Source organism: Cucurbita moschata, unplaced genomic scaffold, assembly GCF_002738365.1.
Source record: "Cucurbita moschata cultivar Rifu unplaced genomic scaffold, Cmos_1.0 Cmo_Scf00015, whole genome shotgun sequence".
NCBI lineage: Eukaryota > Viridiplantae > Streptophyta > Magnoliopsida > Cucurbitales > Cucurbitaceae > Cucurbita > Cucurbita moschata.
In genome coordinates, this window is record NW_019268531.1 from 3,839,814 (window position 1) to 3,862,158 (window position 22,345).

Genomic DNA, 22,345 nt, shown 5'->3' on the forward strand with positions numbered 1-22,345 from the left:
ACCTCTCCTAATACATCCAAAATTCCAATATATAAATCTTATTCCCTCTGATTTATGGACAAAATAAAACAAAAATTAATAATATATAAAGACGAAGAATAAGCCACACTATTAAAGAAAAGGAAAATTATATATTTATAAATATTAATCGCATAATTTAAGAGGCACGGAAGAAATTCGGTGACAGACCAATGACAAAGCGACAAGAATTGATCGGTGACTTAACCACGTGTGGGTGATGGGGATACAAAAATCTTCCAGAAAATCTCAAATTACAGCCGTCGCTTTATACAGGAGTCCTTTTCGGTAATAAACTGTTTTTATTGTTCTTTACCAAACTTATTTTTTTAATTAAATTTCCCCCCCTCTATTTCTCTATTATTTCAAATTGTCCCATATTTAGTACACGACGCCGTTTTATTCGGTTATAATATATTCTTTTATCATTATATAATTTATTTATTTATTTGTCCTTTCCTTATATTAATTAAAATTTTCAAATTTGTCTGTCATTTTTTATTTAGTAACCTAAAAAGAATTTGATGCGGTGGAGGGTGCCTTGGCTCAATGCTTTGAGGAATATATTGACCATGAAAATCATTATAGTTCCTTCAAAATTGAAATGATCTTTGACCAATTTAGCGTTAGGAACTCCGAGAATTTGACCAATTTAGACTATCTAAAATTAAAATTTTAAAAATTGAAAATCCGAGTCGGTTCGTGGGTTGATATATTTTTTTTCGGGTCGACTAACCCAAAGACGAGGTTACAACCCAACCCAACCCTATCTCTAAGATTAAAGATATTTGACGTTTGTAACTGATATTAGTGATATGCTATGACTTAGGAATGTTTGGTATTTGATAAATTCGACCCGAAAGTAGAAGATGGGGCTGGGTTGTGTTGTGAACTCTATTTATATTTCTTATGTCACCAACTTAAACAACTCGAAATTTCGAGTTGGACCGAAAGATTTCCGTACCCAACTCATATGCACCCCTACTTTGGAGTCTATTAGGTGGTGGCAGCATACCTTGTAACAGTCTAAGTCCACCGCTAATAGATACTGTATGCTTTGGCTCGTTACATATTTCCGCTTCACAGTTTTAAAACACGTTTACTAGGGAGAGGTTTCCACACTATTATAACGAATGCTTCGTTCCCTTCTCCAACGATGTAGGATCTCACACACCCTTTTCAACGAAACGATACGTGACACTCACCTCGTCAAGACATCTCCTTTTCTTTGACCTACAAGTCCTCAAGATTTGACATTAGATAATGCTACATAGTCTAATAGTAGACTAAGACACACAATAGGCTGTTCGATTACAAATGTTTTGATGAGATCTAGTGCATTAGCTTCGAGATGCAAGTATTACAACAACAACGAGAGGGCAACTTAATTAATAATCGTAGAATTATCATATGATAAAAGTATTTATTGGAATGTGTTAATTTACATTTAATACACGTCATAATAAATAAATAATATCATTTCAATTGCAAGAATATATTAAAACAAAAATTTAATGCATAAACTCAAGATTTTAATTATTGTATCATTATTTAGACAGACATAAATATTTAAAATATTTTATATAATAAAGAGAAAAATGTCTATATCCTCAATAATTCCGCCAGAGATAAGGTGATTACCGCTAAGTTGAAGCTTATTGTTTTTAACGTGCTTGGTGAATTATTCTAAGCTAGAGTCGACTGAAACTAATACATGGGTCATCTTGAAATCGTGGTACTACTTGTTATCATGATGTGTCGAAGGCATATTTATACTAAGAATAATTAAAAAAATATCGATATTATTAAAAACGAGCAGAAGAATTGACATGAAAACTAAACTCGAACATATTGTTCATAAAACAATTCTTTGTTCGAACAATCCGTGAGATCCCATATCAGTTGGGGAGGAGAACGAAATATTCTTTCTAAGAATGTGAAACCCTCTCCTTAGCAGACGTGTTTTAAAAACCTTGAGGGAAAAGCTGAAAGGAAAAGCCTCAAAGAGAACAATATTTATTAGTGGTGGGGTTTGGGCTGTTACAAACGGTATCAGAAGCAGACACGGACGATGTGCCAGCGTTCAGGGGTGGACACGAGAACGAGACAGTGTGCCAACAAAGACGCTGACCCCAAAGAGAGGTGGATTGGGGGATCCCGAGGACACTAGGCCCCAAAAGGAGGTGGATTGTGAGATTGAGCCCGAAAGGAAAGGAGTACGGGCCTCGTGCTAGTAAGGACATTGGCCCAAAACATTTTTTTATAAGCGTGTAGAAATCTCTCCCCGTTTTTATGAAGTAATGATCGGTGGCAGAAGGTCGGTTGACGGTAAGAAATAACATCACCATCCTTGTAAGTATATAAATGAAATTACAATATTCAATATTCAATTCCACACTTTTCTTCAAATACAAATCACTTTCTAATACAAATCCCAATAAACCCTTCAACCAACAAACCAATCATATGAACATTCAATCACAAACCCAATGCTTATTTGCCTTTAAACAATGAGCACATGAAATTGTAAAGAACATAAACTGAAATAACATAAAACGCAACCAGGATTTGATCATAAATAGTGATGATCTTAGAATGGGAATGCTTTTTCACTAAATTAGTGTTTGAAACTTCAAGCTCAATCGAGAACGACGTTCCACTTCCAAGCAAGTCTGGCACAAACGTCATCTCACTTCTTGCACTCTTCAATTTCCCCAAACTTTGTTCCTATCAAAATCAAACGGGTTTAATAGTTATCAAATGAAACCTAAACAACATCCGTAAACTAGTCATGAAACACAAGAGTACGAATAAGATTACCACGAGTTGCTCGCCGAGGGTGACGACAATCGTGTCGGCAGCAGCATCAAAGCTGAAGGAGGAGGGTTGTTGATGAGAATTGATAGAGAATTGGCAATGCTCTACGGGGATGTGGAGGCTCATCATGTTCTTATTTTTATTTTCCCTCTCACATGGGTTAGGGTTTTGGTGATTATTATTGTATCTATAAATGCTGAAAATGGTCTCTTTTTTGTCTCCTTTCTTCATGTTCTCACCCATGCATTTCCATAACCTTTCGCTTATTTTCTCTTCAATCCCTTCTAGTTTGCTTCTTATTTTCTCCATCTTTTCGCTGCAAGTCGACCCGAATCAAACCAGATCGAATTCAATTCAAAAACGGGTTAGTACAGATAATAGTTGGACTCAGTTGATTGGGTTCGAAATCGAAAATTTTTCGAATTTAGTAAAGAATGGAATACAAATTATTGGAATCCGAGACCAAAAAAAAAAAAAAAACCGGAAGATTAGTAGAGATAATATATGAAGTGTCAATATACAGTTTTTATCCATATATTAATGGATAAGAATTTTTTAAAATTCTTAAAGTTCGATATTTTTAAAGTAAAGTATTAGCTTCAACTAAAAACTTTTTTATTAATTAATTTTAATTAATTTCACATTAAATAACTAAAAAATCAAATTAAACCTATTTGATTAGGTTTTTTTAAATTATATAAATATATGTATATAATTCCTTTTAATAAATAAATTCTAAGAAAATATATATATATATATATATGTATATATGTGTGTGTCTATATATATGTCTAAATCCTAAAACCCTAATTTATTTATTAATAGGAATTATATACATACATATATGTATGTGTATATATATATATACACACATATATACATATATATATTATGTAGATATATATATATATAATTCCTATTAATAAATAAATTCTAAGAAAACATTTCCGTAAAAAGTGGGCCTGACTTGGGCCACTTACAGCGAAGCCCAGCCCATTACAGCCCATTTTGAAACATATCGGAAACATTCAAAGTTATTGGATGGAATCGGAATTTTACCTGATTTGCCGGTTCGTTGCGGCCTGTACAACAGTATTTTCCGACGCCTCGCTGTCATTCCGGCGCCGTACCTGGAAAACCACCTCCCGATTTCCGACGTCTCCAGCCCAGCTCCGATCATCATCTTCCCATACGGATTTAGCTTCATTCACCACCGACAAAATCTCCTCGCCGGAAATCCCGTGATTAACGATACGAAACGCCCCGAATTCATTCACCGACCGGAGCATTCGCGCCGTCGCGTCTCCGCCACTTGGAGAAGCAAGTGATCGGAAATCAATGACGGCGAGAGAAGGATTAGTGGTGGAGATAAAGCGGGATTCCGGCAAAGAGAGCTGCGGTAGGTGAATCGACTTCTCGAGAAATTGTTTGAAGGTCTCGTTGGCCGCCGAGCGCGATCCGGTGCCAGTGGGGATCGGAGACGGCGGCGGAGCTGGGATTGTCAAGCGGGATTTTGTGCGTGAGAGAGCCATATTTTTTAATAACGACGGTGGACGGCGGCGAAATTGGGAGTTTATTAGTTCTGATTATGTGGGTTTTTTTTTTTAATAAATATATATATTAAAAAAAATAGAAAATTTGTTTTGAAGGGCCCAATTGGGTCATTTATGGCGTAGTATGCACGTTTTGTGTTTGTTACTTAATGCTTATCATTAATTCATTATTTATTTATTTATTTATTATTTCTCCTATAAATAATAATAATAATAGAGTAAATAATTTAATAATATATTAGTTTTTAGTTCATTTTCGACAGTTGTCGGTGCTATAGATAGGAGTACGTTATGGTAGGATTGTGTGTTATGCCCCTTTGGTCCCTGTAGATGGAAAGAGTTGTCTGGTGATCCCTAGATTGTAACACGTCTGGTCATTAACTCATTGCACCGGTGTTATTGTTCCTAGGATTGACTGACGCCTCACCTGCATAGGTATCTACGTAGCGTAGTGTCGGTGGCACATTCAATATAGTGTTCAGACTCTTGTGCCTTCCAGAATTAGGGGTCTTCGAGCCTGTTGCGTACGATTAACCAGCCTTACAACGACAAAAGGAATAAACGTCCCCCCATGCTACATTAACTCCTCGCACCATTGTCGTTGTTTCTAGGATCGACTGACGCCTCACCTACACAGGTACTTATGTAGCGTAGTGTTGGTGGCACATTCAACATAGTGTTCAGACTCTTGTGCCTTCCAGAATTAGGGGTCTTCGAGCCTGCTGCGTATGATTAGCCAGCCTTGCGGCGACAAAAGGATTAGACGTCCCCCCATGCTACAGTTTTCCCATGCTACATTAACTCCTCGCACCATTGTCGCTGTTTCTAGGACCGACTGATGCCTCACCTACACAGGTACCTACGTAGTGTAGTGTCGGTGGCACATTCAACATAGGGTTCAGACTCTTATGCCTTCCAGAATTAGGGGTCTTCGAGCTTGCTGCGTACGATTAGCCAGCCTTGTGGCGACAAAAGGATAGACGTCCCCCGTGCTACAGTTCCTTGTGGCTCGAACCCAGTGCCACATTAGGTTAGGGAGTTGTTCGTTACTTAAAAAAAAATCATATTTGAAAACTCTAGCCAATTGGATCGAAGAACTAATATGCAAACCCTAATCACAACTAAAGCCTTAAAATCAACCTGATTTCATCCCAAATGATATGAAATCACACGAACTTCGATCTAAAATATCTAAAAACATAAAAACTACAAGAAAAGTAAGATTCATATTATATTATCGATCTAAACGTATTTGAGATTTGAATCGCTCTACCAGTAAGATTAATCAAATCAATATCAAAGGATTTTAAGCATATAACCTAGACTACGTTTAATTATCGAAGCATTATGTTTCACACATTTTACAAATGCAAAACAAATACAAGCACACATTTAAGTTTGTTTCATTTATTTATACACAAATCCTCCAACCCCTAATGAAACCATTCATGAACATCAAGAACATTACTTTGTTGGTTCTTGATGAACATTAGGTTACCCTATGGCTTTTGGTATCCAATATTCTCCATGGCATCCACCGTATTAAACAATCGCTTCTTCAACAACATCTCAACTAACGATCGGTGCAACGCCTCGCTACGGAGGTTCACCATTGACTTCACCCTCGTAAGTCTAGCTGAGTTATCAGATCGGGATCGTCTCTCGAACGCTTCTCGATCCACCATTACTTTAGTGTCCTTATACCTCAAATGGTGCGTGTCTATCTTCATGGTAGGGCAAAATCTTGTAGGGTTCTTGGTGGTTGATATGCATTGAGGATCTCTTCCATACTCATCTTCATTGATTGAACAAAAGCTTACTTCAGAGTAATTGAAGGAAGAACCTTTATCATCATCATCAATATTCACACCATCCAAAATATGATGATGGGAATTCTCATAGAAAGAGTAGAAACCCTCAAGAGAATTTGAGGAGGAGGCATGGGAGGAGCACGAGTAGAAAGGATGTCGGGTTACGTAGCTTTCATCATCGTCGCCACCGTCTTCTTCTTGTTCATCATAGTTGAAGCTATCTTGATGATACTCCTCCCAATTGGGTATCAATGTGGATATCTCATTCTTTATCATCATAGCTATCTCACTCGGATCCCAATCACCGATTTCCAACTCTTTAACCATCTCAGTCGCAACGTCGATGGCTGTATCGTTTATTGTGTCGAAAGCAAAGTGTACGTTCTTAGCTTTACCTATCCACGTGCATACGACGAGTTTTCAAATTAGAAAAAAGAAATCAATATTGAATGAAACCAAAATTTAGAGACTAAAATTGAACGAAGATTCGTAGGGTAAGAGTTAGCGATATTTACCGTTCTTCACTTTGATATGCACTTTTAGAAAAACGGTATCGTCGTTGGGATTCATTGATCCAGAAATGACCATGTCTGTCCTTCTTGACATTGAATTGTTTGGAGTTTGTGATGAACACAAGAAGTGTTCTTGATGAGAGCCATTGTTGTTATTGGAAGCTAGAAATGGGTCAAGCAAGAGCTCTTTGGCAGGCACCCTCTTTGAAACATTCTCCAAGCATTTCTTTACAAAATTTTGGGCCTCCAAGTCTTTGATCCCATAGAACGCATTTGGCAACTTTCCCTGCTCGTGCCATGCAATTTCTTTATCGGACCAAGATCTTACTAGTTTGGATTTGCTTAAATTTTCGCTTTGGCCCGTTACGAGTTGTCGTTAGCCTCTTTCAAAACATCTCTATTAGAGAGAGATTTTCACACCCTTATAAGGAATGCTTCGTCCTCTCTCTAACCGATATGGGATCTCACAATCCACTCCTTGAGGGCTTAACGTCCTCGCTGACATACCGCCTGGTGTCTGGCTCTAACATCATTTGTATCAACTCAAGCCTACTGCTAGCAGATATTATCCGCTTTGGCTTGTACATATCGTCGTTAGCCTCACGGTTTTAAAGCATGTCTACTAGTGAGAGGTTTCCACGCCTTTATAAGGAATGCTTCGTTCCCCTCTCTAACTGACGTGGGATCTCACAATCCACCCCCTTGGGAGCCCAACGTCCTCGTTGGCATACCCTATGGTGTCTGGCTTTAATATCATTTGTATCAGTCCAAGCTCAACGCTAGTAGATATGGTTCGTTTTGGCCTATTATATATCGTCGTCAGCCTCACGGTTTTAAAACATGTCTACTAGGGAGAGGTTCTGTTTCCCTCTCCAACCGATGCGGGATCTCAAATCCACCCCCTTGAGGGCCCAACGTCCTCGCTGGCACACCACTCGATATCTGGCTCTGATATCATTTGTAATAGCCCAAGCCCAATGCTAGTAGATATTATCTGTTTTGGCTCGTTACATATCGTCGTCAGCCTCACGGTTTTAAAACGTATCTAATAGGTTTAGGTTTCCACACCCTTATCGAAACTCATTACTAAATCGATACAGATCGTAATAGTTTAGAGAGATCGATCATATTTTTATTGACTTACCGAAGTGACTTTCTTGTATATCTGAGCAGGGTTGGAGCACTCGCTATAAGGATACTCCAAAGTGAGCATCTCAATCAAACACATTCCAAAGGAATAAACATCTACAAGCTCATTATAATCCTCATCATACAGCTCCGGTGCCATGAACTCGGGTGTACCTGCAAACTTCGATCGTCAAAACGTTTTTTTAAGACAATATCATATCATTATAGAAATATGAAACTCGAATCGAGAAGCTTACCTATGACACTATGAGCGTGTTGAGAATCATGAAGGATAGTTGCAAGTCCCAAGTCACCAATTTTAACTTGCCCAAGATGGCCATTGATGAATATGTTATCACATTTAAGATCTCTATGGATTACAGGAGGATCATGTCCATGAAGATAAGCTAGGCCGTGTAGGATTTGTCGAGACCAGTTCTTGATCGCTTCGATATTGATGTTTCGATGTTTTTGTCGGTACCTAATAGCATCAGCGAAGCGAAATGAACAAATATCAAGAACAAGAACAAGAACAAAATAGAATAACGTTGTGAATTATGAGTAGTACTCTCTAAGGCTGCCAGAGGTGAACATTTCGGTGATGAAGTTGAAGGTTCGACGATGAGTATCGATCCAAGAAGCGTAGAATCGGATGATCGAGTCGTGGTTGAGGTTCTTTAGGAGATGAACTTCTGAGTAGAGACGTTGTAGTTCCTCAGGGGAATGGAACACATCTTTGAGCTGGACTTGGTTCCATGCCACTTCAATCCCAAGCACCTCATCAAAGGCTTTGTATACCGTCTTCATCGCTCCTTTCCCCAGAATCTCTCTAAACTGCACAGTAACTGTTGATATTATCTTCTTTGAACTTTTGTAAAACACGATAGTCTTCGATTATCATCTTTTGAATTTTAGAGTAATTTATATAATTCAACCTAAAAATAACAATATTATGAACTACAACATATTTTAAAGTCAATTTAAGCATAGTTCAACTGATTTTAATATAGAATACGTTTTATAATCAACTTTTACGATCATTGTGTGTTAGTTTAGGAGACGATATCTTTTCAATTTTGCACAATAGTACTCGATCATCATCTTATTCAAAACCCATAGCAAATTTTTCCGAGTAATTTATATAATTTAACGTAAAATATACACGGAAAGAAAGGGAATTAAAGGAGTATGTAGGGTTTATAGAAACTTACCCGTCCATAGCGACCAGATGGGTCTGTTTCAGCATACCCAGAAGGCTGTGCCATTGTTCTTAGCTCAAAATCAAAATCAAAATCAAAATAGAAACAATTATATATATTGAAAAAGTATTGTTTTGTAAAATTCAAACAGAATTATTGAAGAGAAAAAAGGATGAAGGAATTGCTAGATGATCCGAGGCTTCCCTTGATAGTTTTCATTGGAGAAAAATCCAAACAAAAACCAGAAAAGATTTGAGTAATGAACACAAATCAGCTTAATCCAATTCATTTCAACAACCCCACGTGAAAATTTGTGGTAATATTTTGAAACCATTTGTGTCAAAATCCAAAACCCAGAAAAGAAAAAGGTGTTTGGATGATGGGAAAATGAAAAGATGGAAGCTTTTTTGAGATTATGAACTGGAAATGGAGGAAGAACAAGAGATGAAATGGAATAATAATCTGAATTTGAAGAATCTGTGCCCTCGCTTTGCTACAACCATTTGTGAAATTTTCTCGGGAAAATTTGGCTTGATTTTCTTAGAACACAAAATTTTCTCTTTCAATGCAAAATTTGGGAACTCAGTTTATTATGCAAAATGGAATGAAATGAAGAAAGAACAAGAGGCGTTTGTTTTTTTAACGGATGACGTCTGTTGACGGTGACGGGGTTGATTTTAAACGGAGAATTTAGTGGCTGGTTCGGCTTCGGCTGCGAGCCAGCCGGCAGACTGTGAGAAGGGTTGTGTTGTGGTAATTGGTTAGTCATAATTTTCAAATAAATTTAAACTTACTTCCAAATTTTTATTACGTCCTTTTAATTTTAAAAATGTCAAATGAGTCCTTTTAATTTTATGTAATAATTCTTCGGTATAAATTTTTTGTACAATAAATTCATTAGAAGAATTTAACGGTGACGTTGGAAGTTCAGTAAATTATTAAGTATAAAATTTTAAACTCAAGGATTTAATAGCAAATTAAGTTCGAGAATTTATTTAATGCATACGTGTCGGGTCGATATAAATTATATACTAAAATATTCAACCTTTTCTAATTTTATGAATCTGTTCGATATATTCATTCTCTTTCAATTTTACGTATAATAGATTTTGATTTCTAAATGGGTAATAAATTAGGGTTTATTAAAAAAATATATATTTAAAGATATATTAGATACAAAATCAAAGATTTTTTTGAAGATATTTTCTAAATTGTAATTTAATATTTAAGGCACCTGTGTTCGTGACTTTTAATTTTTGAGATAGCTTACATTAATTAGATAGTTTAAGTACAACAAATAGAGAATTAATCATTAATTTTATATATAAAAAAAACTTCTTAAAAAAATTTGTATTTTTAAAACTAAATATAAAGGGTAAAAAAAAACTTTATTAGAATCCAAAATAAAATAAAAATGATAATTATATTTATAAATAAAAAGAAAGTTGAGGAGTTGAAGGCAGCCGGATGGGCTAAATTAAACAATGAGCCGATGATTATATTTATAAATAAATAAGTAAATAAATAAATAAATAAATAAATAAATAAGAAAGTAAAATATTTTAATATTTAAGTTGACTTTCTAAGGGCCAATAATGAAAAAGGGCCAATTGCCGTTTTAATTTCTCTTTTATTTTAAAATGTATTTTGGTAAAAGTTTTTAACTCTTAATTAAATTTGACCACCTTTTATTTTTTAATTTCAAAAATTACACGTGGAAAATAAAAATAAAACAATATAAATTGAAAGCTTCCACCCACATAACATTTATAAAAAACGCATAGATAATTGGAGCAGACTCAATAAAAAGGGATATTCACTGAGCAACTCAAGTAGTAGATTCTATTATAGGTATAAATGTGCAGCCTAAATACTCTACAATTTGTAACAGCGCAAGTCCACCGTTAGCAGATATTGTCTGCTTTGACTCATTACGTATCACCATTAGTCTCACGATTTTAAAACGCGTCTATTAGGAAGAGGTTTCCACATCCTTATAAGAAATGTTTCGTTCCCCTCTCAAATCAACGTGAAATCTCACAATCCACCTCCCTTGAGGGCCAATGCCATTGTTGGCATATCGCCTAGTGTCTGGCCTAGTGTCTACCTCTAATACCATTTGTAATAGCGCAGGTTCGCTTTGGCTCATTAGCAAGTTTTTTTTTTCTGCTATTTTCTATCGTGGCAGCCTCTAACTCTAAGCGTGTTGAATTTATCAATATTCTCCAAATTTTTTAAGAAAAAAATGGGCATATTTCAATTAATTAGGAACTATGACAAATTCAAACTAAAAAAAGGATTCTATCACAATTATGCTAAATTTTTAATAAATCCTATACTTAAATATTTGAGCTGACTTTATATAAGCATGGGTTAGATTTTGATGAGTTTGGTACCCATTGGTTTCTTGTCAATTTCATCTCAAATTTTATAAACATATAGTTGACTTGACGTGTCAATTATCAAGTTGTTCCTTATTAATTAAATAGTTGAGATTTTTAATATAAACTATGTTTTTATCACTAAATTATTTAATTCATTTCTAGGGTTTCCTCAATAATTATACCCTTTTTTATGAAACCTATTACGCAATGTTATAAAAGTGAGGATCTGATGCTTATAGCTCACCAATTGCTTCCCTACAAGTCTCCTTCTGATTTCATCTTTTTCGGGCCTAATCAATGAAGAAACGATCAAACAAAACCATCAATAACTTCTTTTCTTAGATTCGATAACGTGTAAGTTAGACGAACATTGATGAGTCTATAACTAAAATCGATTAAACAAAAACTAGCCTCAATCATCAAATAACACCTTAGGAATCTTGATTAAAGAATAATGCAGGCCTTTTGATCATTGTATTTACATTTAATCCAATAATGAAGGCCTTGTACACTTAAAAGAAAAAAAAGTGTCGGTAGAGCCCTTATATTGACATTTGTTATCAGAAAACGACTCTGGAATAAACTATGAGTAAATGAGTGAAGCCAATTCGATTAATGGCAAGACTTGGGAAGCAAGCTACTAGCGCCTATCGGTGACAACTAGGCTTGGTTTGGTTAGTAGTGCCCGCCCCCTTGTCCTAGAGGCTTGCTGGCCTATGAATTCTTCAAAGCGGGCCAACGGGTCGGGCGTACAAGGACCAAGAAGTGCCTTGACGTGCCCCACTGTCTCTCCTCCTTTTATACAATTATGAACTTACACAAAAATTTCTCAATTCCAGCACAACTTATCCTTTTGGAATTGACGTAACAAACTACACAAACACAACAAAGCCAACAGAAATCTGAGCTATTTATACAACTCAAAGAGCAGCAAGATTTTAAGTTGTTAGACTAGATACTTGTTTAAACCAAAAATGAACCATGATTTCACGACTCAACTCCAAATCTCTTAAGCCAAGGAATTCTTTTCATCTACAAAGAACAAAAGGCTCTTTCCTATAAGATGAGAAGAAAATGCAGCTCAGCCATAGGAAACAGCTGTAGACCTTCCCAGAAAATTTGTGCTAACAGTGGAAGGGCCAAAACAAACAAAACACAAAATAAGGAAGGTAAGTAAGGTATTAACACTGTTGCTATGGTGATGGATAGGGCAATGTAGAGATGGCTCCAAAAAGAAGCATTTTCATTTAACTTACAACAAACATAGGCAACAATATATTCTGTGCTGGGATGTTTACCTACAAGGAGAAGAGAAAAGGGCAAAAAACATGGAGGAATGAGGGTCAAAAGAAGCAACCATTGTTACAAACATCCTAGTTTCAGATGAAAAAGGGCTCTTTCTGTGTAAAACACGACAAACGACTATCGAGTTATTTGAGGAGAAAAGCAAAATAAATTGGTAGGATGTACAAAATGCTTTTTGAGCTACAAATAGAACAGAACATCTAAATTGCAGAGATGGAAGGAGGATCGCAAACTGTTGTTTGTTAGCAACTACAGTTTCTTCCTACTCAGTTTCATACTGACTAACCGTATAAATAAACTCCATTCCCCACTTGTGTCAGTTGGATAAGGGTGGGAAATCTTCTTCATCTTTCAACTCATACGATTGCATATGAACAGAGAGCCTACATATTCAGAACAAAAAGAGAAAATTTAAACAGTTTAACAAGGACATGTAATCGCATAAGTACCTGGAAGGGTTATGAAGTGTTCGTACCTATCGTGGTCTTTGATTGACGCTTGTTTGGCTTTCTGCATCTTGGGACTTGAAACGTTTAAAGCTTCTGAGTATGAAAATACTGCCGATACAGGACTTGATTCCCCGCTACAATCTACGGGCGACTCTAATTGAAGATGCCCAAAAGACCCAAATTCTACCGCTCTATCAGGTCGTGACATTGAATTCCCATTGTGCTGAGCTTTCCTTACAGAGGAACCAGTGGAAGTCAACATGCCACCAGCAAGATTAACAGTTGGTACTTGGTACGAGTCTTGACTACTTTTCTCGAGTACAGTTGTTTCCAATGATCGGCCATTGTTTCGAGGCGACCTCACTAGCACTTGGTTCCTTCCCCTTGCTGATGGTGGTCTGTCCCTGTAATGGTTCTGGAAAGAAAGAAATACTCAAAAGACAAGAAAGAAGTGTACATCTTCAACCACACAAACTGTAAGACGAAAAGTGTTTGAAGTTTAATATGACGAGAATACCATGTTGGGAAAGTATGTCCCGGTTCCTCGTGGCTTCGGCATCTCTTCCATACCCAATGTTGCACCCCCAGGTAATATTGGTGATCGCATGGGATAGAATGCTGGTCTTGCAAGGAGTCCATTATTGTTCATCTGGGCAAACGCATTCTGCTTGACCTGCACTGAGCGTCGTATTATATCCCATGCATTCTTGTTTGGATATTGTGAAGGCAATGGTGGAGGAGTGGGTGAGAGGGCTGCGGTTAAGGCATATTCGTAGTACCACCGGCCAATTTGCAGATTGTTAAAATGAGTTTCATAGTCACCACTAAGATCTGACAAAGCACTGAAAGCTTCTGGAGGTTCATCATTGCTATTCAGAAACCCACGAGAACATTGTTTCTTTTCAGATTGGTTCGCCAATTCATCATCATTATTCACGTGATTCTCATCCTGCTTATTACCTTGTGCAGAAGACCCTGTTGCATCAGTAGGTGATTGCAGATGCTGGTTAGATGACTTCTTCTCTGTTGAGCCAGAGTTCTTTGGAGTGCGTTTCTTTGTATTTTTGTCTGTTACTTCCCCGTTACAAAGGTGAGGATTACCTAATGGTGATATACCCTCCTTCAAACTTGAAGGAGTAGACTTATGTGCATCGTTTGAAATAGTAAGACCTTCAATTCTCAAGCTAGCAAGATCATTTGCATCTCCAGAGAGACGAACGTCTGAAACACCAATGGCATTTGCAAGACCATCAACACCTGTAGGAACTGATAATGGTCTTCCTTGAGATGATTCATTCATGATTCCGCCAACAATGTCATATTCACCTGATACCTTAGCATTGGCACTTCCCCCATGAATTGATACCTCACGACTCGAGCTACGTTCTCCAGTGGTGTCATTAGCGTAGAGAGAGCCTGAATCACGATTATTTGTTTCTTCTTGTGTCTCTGAACCAGACACTAGTAAACCTGCACAAGATTCATAGCCTCCAGGCACTGAAACAGGATCTTGGACATCAGGCCGCTGCCCACCTCCGTGCCTATCCAATGTATTAGAAAAAAACTTGCGAACTTCATCCACTACAATTTCTTCAGGTTGGGAAAGGATAGATCCTAGCTTCCGAGCACCATAACTGAAAGCACTTCTAATCCTATAGAAGTTTCCTGCACGTTACAGAGTGGCTTTCAAATATTTCGAAGGGGTTCACCAAGGTCGCAAAAAGCTAGTTAATAACTAGAATGGATTGTATTAAGTTTTAAATCCTATTCGAGTCTTGAACTTTTATACTAATTCCATTCTACCCAACTCTCAAATCTTCTATTTTGATCCCTTAATTTTTAAATATAGTTCCTAGATTTCACATAAAAGTTTATTTTAGCTTACAGTCAATTTTCTATTTAAACCTAGATTCATTTCAGAACTTAGAAACTTAATTTGTTTTATTTATGAATAACCCAACTTTCATTAAGAACGAAAGAATAGAAGGGGCCCATAAAAAAAGCCTCAATCAAAAGGAACCCAACTGAATAATAATAATTATAATAATAATAAGAAGCACTAAAATGATTTTTTAAAAACGAAGTTACAAATTTCTGGAATCATTTGGATGTAAAGATCAAGACAGAGTATGCATAAAAATTAGGATTTAGTCATGTTCTTAAAACTTATTTCCATATTAAACATCTCCATGTGATAATAAAAGACCTCTCCCCTACTCTTGTGCTGCTCGAGGAACTAGAAAGCTATGAGTAATTTCTAAATGTTTAAAAACATAATAGCATTTTAAAAAGAAAAAAATAACACTTTACCATAGTTTCAGGATGTCCCGATAATACCATTATAGATGAGGGGAATAATAGCAGACAATCAAACCCAATGTAGAGAATTGTAGGTACCTTTGCTTACACTGCGACCAAGGTTGTTGTTCTCTTTTAGTGGATCAACAATGTTGAGATGCTTTATGGGAAATGCCCTTGAGTTTGGCTCGTACCCCCTTCCAGGCACGTATAACGTGTCTAAACAGCTCTTAAGAAAATCGGTGCTAAGCAACAGATCACCCCCACCATTTTCAGGTGTCTCAGCTGCCAGAAGATGGCCAAAACATTTAGAATCCCAAATACAAGGCATGCAGGACCTTCAAAAAAATTAGGTATGTCAAAAGAAACTTCTCACCAGCAAGCTCCGGCAGTGAGGATATGCGAACTGGACCATTCAAGCTTATGCAGTAATTATCCCAATCAAATTTGCTAAAATAGTCCAGAAATTTATATAACACCTAATAGTTTAGATATAGGATAGATTAGTTATATATAAAGCATGTGCAAGTCAATGAATGAAAGTTTAAGAAGAGCAGCTCCTGCTCCTGAGACTACTAACCTGTAAAGGACCATTTAAGGCAGAATGGAAGAGATGAAAAATATATAGAACCAAAGTCTCCAAAGCATATGTCGATATCAAGCCATGATGAGCCCCTAGAATGCGGCTCTCATAATAGCACCAAGCTTTAATAAGTATAATGCTGCGCTTAAAAAGATGATCTTTCCCCATGCGACAATCAATCTGTTAGAACAAGTAGCACTAAAATGTCATTATGATATGTCATTTTTAGATGTTAGAAGAAGAGAGGCAGGAGTTTTGATCCCAACATTTCACAAAAGGATATCAATTAGAACCAATGAGCAAACATTAGGGAGTCATGTTAAATGAAAAGGAAAATTTGTTGAGAAAACTTGACTTTCATGGAGTACAAAGGAAAGAATACATGGACAAATAAAACCCACAAAAATGAGCCGAACTACAAAGGGTTTCAGTTTAGAGAAAAAAATCCAAGCAAATAATTACATAAAAGCCTACAAACAGAGACCTAGAGAGAAACAAAAAAAATCTAATAAGAGACCAAACATCAGTAAAAGAACTCTCACGGCCTTAAAGATTTTGTTGTTTCTTTCATCCAAAGCCCCCACAAAATATCACGCACATCATAAAAACCGCCCTTTGTCCCAAGGGGCAGAGGGAGATTATGGTGGAATGTCATTTGCGCCTCGAAGAAACAGTTCAATGACATATTGATACAAGATGCACAAGACCACATGCAAGGGTCAATGCAGCATCAGATGCCAATTAATTATGTTCTTTCATATTTTATCAGACTCCAAGTATTCCTTGGAGCTTTGTAAGCTCTTATATATTCAATTATGTTTATCAATGAAAGCTTGATTTCTCTTTAAAAGAAATAATAATTAGTTCAAAAAGAAAAATTGAAAAAAAAAAAAGAGTTATTTTACCCAAAGGATGACCAGTTACAACCAATCTGGTAAAGAATGCATAGGCCAAAGACAAGTCAGCTACATGCTGTTACATATGCAAATGTGTGCAAGCAGGGGAAAGGCAGGAATCCTCTAAGGCCAAGGACTCTCACAATTTTTCTCACTCACAGTCGTGTTTACTTTTTATAGAACAAAATTTCTCGTCAATCAAGTCAAGAAACTAAAATATTAAGCCAGCATCGCTTCTTCTTCTAAAGAAAACTGTCAAGTTATAGCATTTTGAAAAAACTACTAGGAAAGAAGGGGAAACAAAGAATCCCCATATAGATTTAAAATCTAAATTACTTCCAGAAATTACAGAAATAAGAATGCCCAAATTTCCTGATCCGAACTTTTGAACGATGATGGAAATGTTGACGTTGATATAGATCATATAGATTTACAAATATATCCATGAAAATTCCAGGAAAAGTCACGGATATCAAAAATACTTGGAGAAATATTGAACTTTTAAACAAAACTTCAACACTAACTTATTTAAGATACAAACTGCCCATTTTAATGCATCCACCACTAACTTTAACTAAAAAATGTGCATTTAGTACAATAAAAATAATAAAATGAAGACTGGAAAATAAATAAGAAATTGAATGATCCTTTGATTAACATATTTAGAGCATCATTAATCATATATATATATATATATACACATACACATGTATATGCAAAAAAATATATATATATATATTACCTAGGAATGGGTGATTTAAATTATATATATATTATGAAAGATAGAAAAGAGAGATTTATGGGCCAAGAAAGAACGGGTGAGGGGTGGGGAAGACTAACTGAAAACATGGAAAAAAGGCAGAAATTGAAGAGAGAGAATATTGGATTAAAAATTGGCGTGAAAACTGAAATCACCCGTGATACATCGCCAATATACTCACGGTCAACTGTTAAACACACGGTAGTTTCCACAGTTTATTGATATTTCCCGTATATATTGTAGATACATTGCCAATTTTCATTAGAAACAGACTGTATCAGTATTAACCTTGCGAAGATTTCAATAAAAATAATACATCTGAATGATATTTCTAACATTTTCATGCTTGCTTTTGATCATAAAAAAAATCAAATTGGTGCTAGAAGAATGATAATTCTATTCTGGACGTCAATCCAGATATCATAAATGATCAGTAAGCTCTGCAATCTACAAGTACGCTTTCAATGATACTGAGACCCATGCTCAAGTTCTCAATCATATGAAGTAAACAGGAAAATAAAAAAGTAGGTTATGGCAGCTAACTAAAGAATAACACAAGCGTAGATATGGTCAAGTTTTAAGCATCAGTTGATATATACACAACTTAATCTAAATTTATACATATACTCCACTAAAAAATACCTTCTCAAGGAAGCACAACGTGCAAAGCCCTCCCAATTGATTGAAGGAAATATCAACAACTATGTTCTGTACAAGACATTTTACAAGCTTAACCTGCAAACAGAACACTCTAAGACATCAAACATTACATGAAAAACAATAGAGGGCTATACTAACTGCAAGTAGAAGATCCTGTATCACATTTTTACACGACAAACAATTATAAAGTACAGTTGAGCACTATAAACAACATATGATTATTACAAAACCGCTTGTCGAACTCATGCATTAATAGTTCAACCATCTATTTAATGAACCTACAAATGACACTGCTCCCTAATATCCTATAAAATTATCTAAAAATTACTAAATATAATATCCACGTGCAAGTAAATTTCAATTTCATCAACCAAGTTGACATTGGTCCATGGATAAACTAACCAATCACTAGCAATATAGCGGAACATAGTTCATTGGAAGATCCAGGGGCGTTATAGAGACAAGTCCATATAATAAGACAATGTCAAAAGAAAATAAATTAAAAGACTTGGCAACAGGAAACTAGCCAAGTCTTTCAAAAATTAAGGTTTTGAACTCTACCAAAATATACATTATACAAGGGGCAGCAATAAACTGCAATATGTCTCAGAAGTTCCAGAGACATGCAAAACTTCTGGAAGAAGTTCATTGGGGAAAAGAATAGCAGAATCAATAAAAGATCTCAGAAATGACTAGCTTCAGTTAATTGATTTCAAATACTAAACTCATGCCTATATCTTACTTTTCTCTTCAACGATTGAGAGTAGAGTACCATGACCAATTGCCAACTGAACGTTCAAAATAATGACTCTAGGATATCATAGCAATTGGCGTGATCCATCAAAAGATGGGAAGATGACCATAAAGAACCAAAATTTTCAACTCCTACTGTAAGGAGAGATATCTTGAGCTCACTGGTAGTAACGAAAGAAGTAGCTTGGCACAATTATAAAATAAAAAAGGAACGTCATCATGTTTTCCATTCCTCCTGCTTCAGGAAAAAGACAGGAAAAAAAAAAAAAAAGAATTGCATATTTTTCTTATAGAGTAGCTATAAAAAAGAAGAAAATAATATTTAAATTCAGGACCTCTGCTCGAATTAATTGCACATCCTTTACAACAAACTCGGCCGCCCCATTCTGATCTTCACTATTGAGAACCGAACATACATCATTGGCCAAAGCTTCCTCTATATTTGAACCACCGAGGACAGTCAAATCAATATCTCCATCGGGCAAATAGGTCTTTAATGGCACTGACCCAAATGGAAAAACCTGTACTATCATATGTTAGTAAGAAATCTGCAATTAAATCTGTAAATTCAATTAACTTTTCAGAATCTGAGCACAAATTTAGAACAGAAAAAGGTGGAAATGGGTATAATTTCCACGCCAATATTGAACATGTGGAAATGTCTAAAAGAAAGCGAAGATTCTTGCTTCAGTTAAACTACAGTCAGGGTCAATGCCAGCAGCTTTAATAGGCCCCAGGATATTAAAATTACATCATACACTACTCTACAAGATTCAACCTGTATAATGCTTTCATGACACGACTATTGAATCTCCAAAGGAAAGCCATAGTCATTGAATACAGCCCGAGCAGGTACACACCATCAAGTAGTCAGCAGTAAAGGGAAAATGTTAGGCTTTGTTGTAATTGCATAGATAGAGTTGTTAGAACTGAATATTATTATTATCATAAGGGGGAAATGATTACCCACATGCACAAACTAAACTCGGTGTCTCGAAAGCGGATAAACATTGTCCCCTTTTCTCTGTATATTCCATCAGATCAATGAAATATCTATTTCTAATAAAAATAAATTACAATAATTAAAAGACGAAGATGAAGGTAGTAGATCAACATTGTTTAAAGTTGAAACTGGATTCACCTTCGCCAAATTTACACTTACACAGACACATGCAGATGACAAATAAAAAGTAAGCATTTTACAGAAGGCCTTGCCTGAAAACATTGATTATAAATATATTTGATAAAAATATGTCAAGACGAAAATGTACAACCACCTCATTCCTACAAAGAAAATGAAAATCATCCATCCAAGAAAAAACCTTGTCTCTTACACATTGGAAAGAGATAGAACATACAAAGCTTGCATGATCAAAAATCATAAACAAAATCATGTTTACTGCTTCGTATACATCCTCCATGTCGTCTAAAGCATTATTACAACCTTGCATTCATCAATATAGTCAGCACAGATTGGATTACAATCACCACCCACTCAACCTATCGGAATGAACAAAACCTAACAGCACTTGAAAACGTTTAACGAAAGCACAAACTGGGATTAAGTTCGAACGTTGAATCAGAAGACTGCTTCCTATATGATAATGCTACTTCAACAAAAGAGAAACTTGTGAACACTGTCCAGATTAATTTTCATGAAGAAAGCGAATCCTTAGCCGTCATACTTCACAACATCAGTAATTATAAGCACAGATAAGAAAACTCCAGAATCCTCAACCTACTAGTGAAGACATAATAAGTACTAAGTGTAGAGATTAAGATTGCAATGAGTATATCACATATAATCCCAAGCTCACCTCGAATCTAAGATGACCTCTAAGGAGTCTTTGCACATGATCTATAACCGCTTCCCTTCTCTTTTCCGAAAAGACAGTAGGCTGAACCTGCGCGATAATAGCCTGTGTGGCTTCCTCGGCTCGTCGCCAGTAATCGGCACCTATAGCCGTCGGATTCGACGGTAGCAACGTAGAAAACGATGAGGAGGAAGACGGCTTCTCTTCTGCTACGCCGCCGTTTTGTTCAAACGACCAAGACCGAAGATCGCCCATGAAAGAACTGAAGCTTCAGCGACGGTACAAAGCCTGAATTAGTCACTGCCGACAACCGCCGATGATTCCAGAGACCGCCGCTACACAAATCGACGGTGTAATCATTGTGGTTTGTTAGAGAGAATTAAGATGGATAATCCAAGTTTTAGAGTGATGGTGGTGATCTGGAGTGAAATTTTATGATCCCACAGCAACAGATATGAGAGAAGCAAAGATGGAAAGAAAAAGGAACCGATGAACGGCGGCCGGAAGGATGGATGAAACCGATAATTTTGCAAAAGAGGAGAGTCTCTGAAGCAGGTGATGATGGGGGCGGATCCGAAAGTGATTAACAAGTTTATAACAGTAAAAATCGTCAATTATCAAATTATAAAAATTATAAAAATTAAAAACAAAAAACAAATTATGGAAAATGGAATTTTCCTTCCGGCGAAACTTCGGAAAATAAAATAAAATAAAATAAAATTTTTTATATTTTATTTTTACCAAAGTAATTTACACCTATAACCTAAAATTGACTTGGCTTAGTTCATATGGAAAAAAATAATAATTAAATTACTAATTTCTATAATTTATTTATTTTTTTTTTGATAAATTTATAAAAAAATATTTGATTTAACCTAAACAGACTTGCTCCGGTATGAAATAAAGATTTTACGATCTTTCATGCATCGTTAGAGTTTGCATGAGCCGTACTTATGGTAAGTTACGTTTTTTATAATTTTTTAATTTAGCTTTCTAGTTTACTTTACACGTGTTCGAAAATTTAACGTTTTTTTCATATTTTACGGATTGACATTTTCATTATTATATTAAATATATCGTACATTTTTGTACCGTAGTAATGAGTAAATGTTCGCTAAACGACTTATTAGGTTATTTAACTGTATGAATATTGACTGTTTGAGAAAAAAAAAATTAGTGTGGATTAACATATAATTTATATAGTTATCGTGTTAATTATAGTGATATAAACTAAACGAACATTTTAAAATTATAGAAATTAAATTAAATTTATGTTAATTTAATAATTATTATATTATTATTTTGAGTTAGTTTACAATTTGGGTCAATTTCCGGAAAAAAACAAAAAAAAATAACCCGATAATTAACACACTCACATGATTCATGAATGAAAAAAAAGAAAATC

General features: G+C 35.7%; 3 protein-coding genes across 3 annotated transcripts; all 3 read right to left on the reverse strand.

Moving 5' to 3' along the window:
- Nucleotides 1-2,368: 2,368 nt before the first annotated feature.
- LOC111453527 lies at nucleotides 2,369-4,419 on the reverse strand. The gene is made up of 3 exons (XM_023094655.1): nucleotides 3,895-4,419; nucleotides 2,839-3,151; nucleotides 2,369-2,745 (listed from the first exon to the last, which is right to left on the reverse strand). The coding sequence occupies exons 1-3, from the start codon at nucleotides 4,365-4,367 to the stop codon at nucleotides 2,512-2,514; spliced, it is 1,020 nt and encodes a 339-aa protein (XP_022950423.1). The 5' UTR covers nucleotides 4,368-4,419; the 3' UTR covers nucleotides 2,369-2,511.
- Nucleotides 4,420-5,703: 1,284 nt separating this feature from the next.
- Nucleotides 5,704-9,125, reverse strand: LOC111453280 (probable serine/threonine-protein kinase WNK5). The gene is made up of 6 exons (XM_023094325.1): nucleotides 9,051-9,125; nucleotides 8,408-8,673; nucleotides 8,097-8,320; nucleotides 7,856-8,013; nucleotides 6,715-6,997; nucleotides 5,704-6,594 (listed from the first exon to the last, which is right to left on the reverse strand). The coding sequence occupies exons 1-6, from the start codon at nucleotides 9,102-9,104 to the stop codon at nucleotides 5,888-5,890; spliced, it is 1,692 nt and encodes a 563-aa protein (XP_022950093.1). The 5' UTR covers nucleotides 9,105-9,125; the 3' UTR covers nucleotides 5,704-5,887.
- Nucleotides 9,126-12,638: 3,513 nt separating this feature from the next.
- Nucleotides 12,639-21,526, reverse strand: LOC111453279. The gene is made up of 9 exons (XM_023094324.1): nucleotides 20,944-21,526; nucleotides 19,462-19,647; nucleotides 18,356-18,448; nucleotides 16,055-16,237; nucleotides 15,851-15,953; nucleotides 15,574-15,759; nucleotides 13,694-14,841; nucleotides 13,203-13,591; nucleotides 12,639-13,110 (listed from the first exon to the last, which is right to left on the reverse strand). Exons 1-9 carry the CDS (start codon nucleotides 21,193-21,195, stop codon nucleotides 13,044-13,046), a joined length of 2,607 nt encoding a protein of 868 aa, XP_022950092.1. The 5' UTR covers nucleotides 21,196-21,526; the 3' UTR covers nucleotides 12,639-13,043.
- Nucleotides 21,527-22,345: the final 819 nt, after the last annotated feature.